The sequence below is a fragment of the Corylus avellana genome, chromosome ca9 (genome assembly GCF_901000735.1).
Source record: "Corylus avellana chromosome ca9, CavTom2PMs-1.0".
NCBI classification, from domain to species: Eukaryota; Viridiplantae; Streptophyta; class Magnoliopsida; order Fagales; family Betulaceae; genus Corylus; species Corylus avellana.
The window spans coordinates 21,770,838-21,777,231 of record NC_081549.1 but is presented as its reverse complement, the minus strand read 5'-3'; the positions used below and the strand labels follow the sequence as shown (position 1 = coordinate 21,777,231).

Genomic DNA, 6,394 nt, shown 5'->3' with positions numbered 1-6,394 from the left:
GACAAGATTTTAATTTATAATTTTTACTGTGATATTATGTTAAGCCTTTGAAATAAGTACTGATGATCATAGGTATACGTATTTTGGAAGTCCCAACTTATTTTAGAATCCTCCAAAAAGGGGAGTCTTCTAAGAAGACAGATTTGGGAGCTTCTCATTTAATTGAAAAGTATTAATCATTGAGTAAAAGTACAGATAAAAGCCTTCAAATTTTTTTAATGTTTACAATTCTTTCTAAAAGTATTTTGCTCCAAAAGTTGTGTTAAGCAAGCTAAGGACTGCTTTTCTTCCATGGAGTCTATTAAATTAAGATGTGTCTAAAATACATGTGATTCTTATATACATTTTTAAAAATGCATATAAAAATTAAAAACACATGTATGTAATATATAGCTTTGCTTATTGGATTTCATTGATCTAGATAATATTTTAAAATGAGATTCTTGAAAATTGTTTATATATACATGCAAGATATAATATTTGAGTTGTCTTGTCATGTATATAGCCCACAATTTTCACACACACACACACACACACATATATATATATATATATATTGGTGTAAACAATATCCTTTATTTTGAATCACTTACCTATGCAACATTCCATTGTGTGTTTAATTATCTCGATTATATTGATGGAATTAAATTGGTTGGGTAAATAGCAAATAAAACAAGACAAGGGTACTGTTAAAAGACTAGTTTCACCAAGTTAATGAAGATATTGTAATTAATCTTAATCCTTAATGAGGAAAGTAAAACGTACTTAATTGTCTGATAAATACTCTTTCATTTATTTAACTATGACTTGGCAAATAGTACAAGGTGGGGATTGGTTCCCACCAATCCACCCCTATTATTGTTTTTCCTGGTCAAGGAGTTTGGTCTACAAGAGAGATGCCTTCTACTCTTGTTGGCACGTAAAAGATTTGGACTCACACGAGCCAAACTATATATATATCTTCCATCATTATGACATCCATGCATACGCACACATACATACATACATGAATGTACATCTCATATATGCATGTGTATGTATCATCTATGAGCATTCACACAATGTGTAAATAGAGAGAGAGAGAGAGAGTTGTAGGGTCAAGATATAGGGTTTGCATTCCCATCTGGGTAGATAGAAGTGTAGCTAAGTTTGTATTGAGAAGAAAGATATGTAAATTATTTCTTGCTAAGATCTATCAAGTCCCAGCATGGGGGAGGAGAAAAGAAGAGAGAAGGTAGATGACAAAGTTCATCTCTTAGCAAGCTACCAAAGGGCCCTAATCCCTAATTATTCCTTCATGTGTTAGCTTTGTCTCATCTGCCACAAATCCTCTACTTGGAGAAATCAAGCAAAAGGAAGAAGAAGAAACTAGAAAGAATGATGGAGGAATGCTCAAAGATAAGCCTCTCAAGCCAAAATGATGATCAGGAGGGGAGCGAGAGCGGGGAGAATGATGATGAAAGCAAGGCTAAAAATGGAGGGAGCTCAAGCAACAGCACGGTGGAAGAGAGCGAGAAGAAGTCATCGGTGCGTCCTTATGTTAGATCCAAGATGCCTAGGCTCCGGTGGACTCCTGATCTTCATCTTCGTTTTGTTCATTCTGTTGAAAAACTTGGTGGACATGATAGTGAGTTCAATTAATTTCTACCCAAGAAATTATCTAAATTGTATGGAGATTAATTTGAAGCCTTAATTTGCATCATATGTTGTTAATTGTTTCGGTGCAGGAGCCACACCAAAGATGGTTCTTCAGCTGATGAACATCAAAGGACTAAGTATTGCACATGTCAAGAGCCATTTACAGGTATATATATATATATATATCATATCTACCCATAATTTATGAACATGGGATGCCATAATTCTCTCTTTCTAATATAATTTTCCATGTATTTTCACTTGGGTATTTTCACTAGATGTACAGAAGCAAGAAGGTTGATGATCCAGGCCAAGGTACACCAAATTAAATTTCCATTTTTTTTTCCTGAATTTCAGCACATAAAAAAAGGTAGGGTTTCTTTATCAGTTCATGATGCAAAAAAAAATCGTTCTTCACATGACAGTATTAGCCGATCATAGGCATCTTGTGGAAAGTGGAGATCGCAATATTTATAACCTCAGCCAACTTCCCATGCTTCAAGGGTATAACCCCACCCACAATTCCAATTTCCGGTACGAGAGTTTGTTCAAGAAAAAGTTTTTTGTTTTTCTACCTTAATTAATTTTGATCTCTTTAATGAATTTGATTTTATAACTTTTCCTAGATATAGATTTGGAGATGCTTCTTGGACTAGTGCTTATGAAAACTTGTTGGGTTGTCCTGCCGGCCGTAGCTCAACCTCCGGTGGTGGATTTTATGGCACGGTGGGTGAGAAGTTCTTTGGTAGCAACTTTAGCAATAGGGTTAATTGCAATTTCCGTACCACTTTCGGTGATCAACAATCATCAGCTTGGAGAAACACCCATGAAGTGAAACATGAATCTTTGCAAACTCAACCCAGATTGAGTACTCCTACGACTGATCATCATCTGCAACCTCAAGTACAAGATTTCAACAAAACAAGTAATATTCTACCAGAGTGGAAGACGTTCAAAAGGAAGGCCTTGGATTGCGAGCAGCTGGATTTGGATCTCTCTCTTAGGCTAACTTCAAGGAATCATGAAGTTGATAGTAATCTCTCCCTGTCATTGTACTCACAATCATCCTCGAGTCTTACCAGTTTGAAGGAAGGCCCCGACGATGCTAAGAAGCAAGAAAAAAGGACAAGTACTCTGGATCTGACTATATGAATGAGACAATTCTAAGTGAGATCTTGAGGTACTTGTCCCAAATAATGCTGCATTTTATGATTGTCTTGTAAGTTGTACCACCATACAAATTAGTAGCCGCCACTTTTTAAATTTTTTTGTTAATTACTTGTTTCTTAGCTCAATGATCAATCTGCCCTGAACAGTATATATCAACAGATGTCCCTTACATCCATCTCATGATGCTTCGTTTTTCCTACATGGGTAAAAGGTTAAGCATCTGGTTTTTCTTGGTGAGCATCAAATGATGCTCCGTTTTGCTACATGGGTGAAAGGTTGAATATCTGGTTCCTGTCAGCAAGCAGGCGTCAGGTATAAGAACCTAGCTAGCTAGTTGTTTGGTCTTGTTGAAGCAGATTTAGTTTGGATGGCCGGACTAGTAGCTGGCTGTTTGAAGCAGATTTTTGGACGGCCAGACTTGTGATGGGTCACCAGGACAGCCAGACTTGTGACGGGTCACCAGCAAAACAAAGAAAAAAACTACCAAAGTGACACGGCCGGAAGGGGCGGGGCTGATAGAAAACCTCCCATAGTACTTGAGTCAGTAGGGTATTTTATGAGAGAAAACTTAACAAAAAGTTTAAGATGGCCTAGAGAGTGTTTTTCTTCTTTTTTGCAGGTGATCTTCCGCTAGTTTGACCGTCTAAAAATATGCTTCAACTGTCCTTCACTAAATTGACCGTCCAAAAATCTGCTTCGACGGTTCTCAACTTGGCCAGCAGGTGTAGCAAAGTGCAAATTGGGGATAGAGCAATGGGTCTTAACGAGGCTAAAAAACAATGTACGTAAAGTTTGCTTATTTGAGATCCATACTTACATTATGTTCTTGAAGAAAGATTAGCGACAAAGCTATTAATAATGATCACTACCTCAAAATCCTGTTATTATTCTTAATAAATATTGTTCCCTTTGTAAACATGTTTAAACCTGTTCAATGGTGGACGAAAATTGTGTAGAGATGAATCAGTTTCGCAAGACCTATCTGATATATAAGGCTTAATCAAGCCACTGATATGGAGCTTTGCTTGTAATTTTCCACAATAAATATGGTGAGCTAGGCTTGGACTAGTTTTATGATCATATACATAGCAATTTGAATACATTGAATGCTTCGAATCATTTTGAAGTGCGGAAGAATAGTAATGCTAATTTTCACACCTATTTTACACTGGCTGACGTAGTGTGTTTTGAGTGGTCTTCCATGTCAACCACTTATAAAAAACAAAAGAAAGAATATTAAAATATACTACTTCAACTGGTGTAAAATAATTGTAATAAATGAATGCAAAAAATAATATTACTCTCTATTGATATTCAACTATCATAGTGATAGTACAAGATTCACAGTAGTACCACTCTATGCGATGAAAAACTTCATATACATGGTTCTAGTTATTTCTAAAGTCAGTGTGAAAAGTTATGTTACGACTATAGAGAAATACTATACGAACTACCACTACTTTTACATTTCTAAGTGTTTACTCCCTAAGGTAGTAGTTGTCATGTCAATTTTCCACTACAAAAACTCTTAATTATATCTGCTCATTCTCTCTATACAATTGCCACCTTAAGAAGTAAGCACTCAGAAGTGTAAAAGTTAGAGTTCTTATAGCATTTTTCTATGGCAATAACATATTCATAGCAATGAAATTTAATTTCTTTTATATGGTTTGTTAATGAACCTATCGGCTCTAGAAGAGGATGTATTGCATGAATTTCATAAATCTCTCAATTTGTGGGAAGGCTGGATTTGATCATAGCCTTCTTATATTACAATAAGATATCTAGCTTAACTGCCATAGTATCAAAATTGGAATATGATTGAAGTAATATATCTTTTACTATAACTTCTGTCAAATTAACGTGACTGTCAACATGGCATTGTCACATCAATCATAATTAAATTTAATTGTTTAATGATTAATTGACGTGGTAAGTGTTATGTAGTGGTAGTTCACGTCATTCTGTCTCGTTAACCACAATCAAATTAAATTGTTCAGTGGTTGACATAATAAGTGTCACATGAACTATCACGTTAATTAGTTTGTAAGAGACTTGTAGTAAAAAATATAATAATCCTAACCGCACTCATAAATATTTGGTAAATTAATAACCTCTGGAGCTGAATTTTTGATTCAACATTCTTTCTTTCAACGAAAAAAGAATAATTTGATTGTTGTTGAGATAAGTTGCTTGGACAAGAGTAGTCACTTTGACTTAATATTTCAATGGAAAGAAGAGGCAGGCGTCAATAACAGCTGCTGCTTTATTTGACCAAGTCCTCCCTTCATATAGTTTACTTCTTAGATATTGCAAATAGCATCATTCCCTGGAATCTAGCTGATGAAGATATATAATCTCATTTCATTATTATTTTTTATATATATAAATTATTCGCTCAGAGACATTATAAAACACTTTGTCAGAGAGATTAACAAATTGCATTAGAGTTCCTTAATTAAACCAAACAAGCACATTAATTATCTTTTAATTTTCACATAAGTCATGCAAATTTTTTAAAAAGTCACAAGTACTTAATATTACCCAAGACGGAAGTGAAAAAATTTCTCGTCTGGGATATCAAAAAGTAAACATACAAGAGAGAGAGAGAGGAGAGACCTTTTACTAGGTCTCACGGGCCTCTCTTGGGTCTTCTGATTATGGGCCTCATATTGGGCTTTCCGGGCCTTGGTAGCCGCAGTGCTTTTATTCGACTGGGTTTTGGGTCTGGTTTATATTGAATTAATCTGGTATCTATCAACTATGTCATCTACTAAACAAGTAAATTTATTAGTTAAATTTTGAGAAATGCTATAATGTAATAAAATGATTATTTTTGGCATATAAAAGTGTTAGGTGGCAGAGATCATAGGCTCTATCTATAGTTGCTATGGCCCCACCCACTGATAAGCCTATGACCTCTTGTCACCTAGGACTTTTATGGGCCAAAAATTGTATTTTTATTGCACTATAGCATATCTCTTAAATTTTATTGCTTAATTTTTTCGTACATGTGGACAACATGGCACTCATGTCGATTACCACATGAGTTTGAAAAAAATTGTAGGAAAAAGTTTACATACCCTCCTCAAGCTACCACTCAATTGACAACGTTTTTTAAACTTTTAATTGCTATAATGTCCCTTTCAAACTGCCAAAAATTGTCAATCTCTCCTTAATAACAAAAATGCCCTTAATAAAATTTAAAAAAAAAAACTAAAACTAAAAAAAAAAGAAAAGGAAGTATATATATTATTTTTTTTTTGAATTTATAAAAGTATTTTTGTCAAATTGACAAAAATTAACGATTCACAATTTTTCGTAATTTGAAGAGAATATTATCAATTGGGTGATGATAATTTAAATGAAGTATGCGAAGTTTTTTCAAAATTATATTACCCGGACCATTGTTTACATATGATGTGACATAATTTTGGCGCATCCAATGATCATATCTAGCTAGCCTACAATTCTTCTAGTGACGGATCAAATCATGGAATATAAACTAAAATCCGACCTTTGATGTGATATAATTTTGGCGCATCCAATGATCACGTGTAGCCCACACATCTTCTAGTGAACGGAT

The 6,394-nt window shown here is 34.5% G+C and overlaps 1 protein-coding gene across 1 annotated transcript; it reads left to right on the top strand.

Annotated features, from left to right (window-relative positions):
- The first annotated feature begins 1,144 nt into the window (after nt 1-1,144).
- Nucleotides 1,145-2,956, top strand: LOC132162521 (uncharacterized). Its single transcript, XM_059572753.1, has 5 exons — nt 1,145-1,627; nt 1,728-1,804; nt 1,917-1,953; nt 2,064-2,172; nt 2,265-2,956. The coding sequence occupies exons 1-5, from the start codon at nt 1,378-1,380 to the stop codon at nt 2,788-2,790; spliced, it is 999 nt and encodes a 332-aa protein (XP_059428736.1). The 5' UTR covers nt 1,145-1,377; the 3' UTR covers nt 2,791-2,956.
- Nucleotides 2,957-6,394: the final 3,438 nt, after the last annotated feature.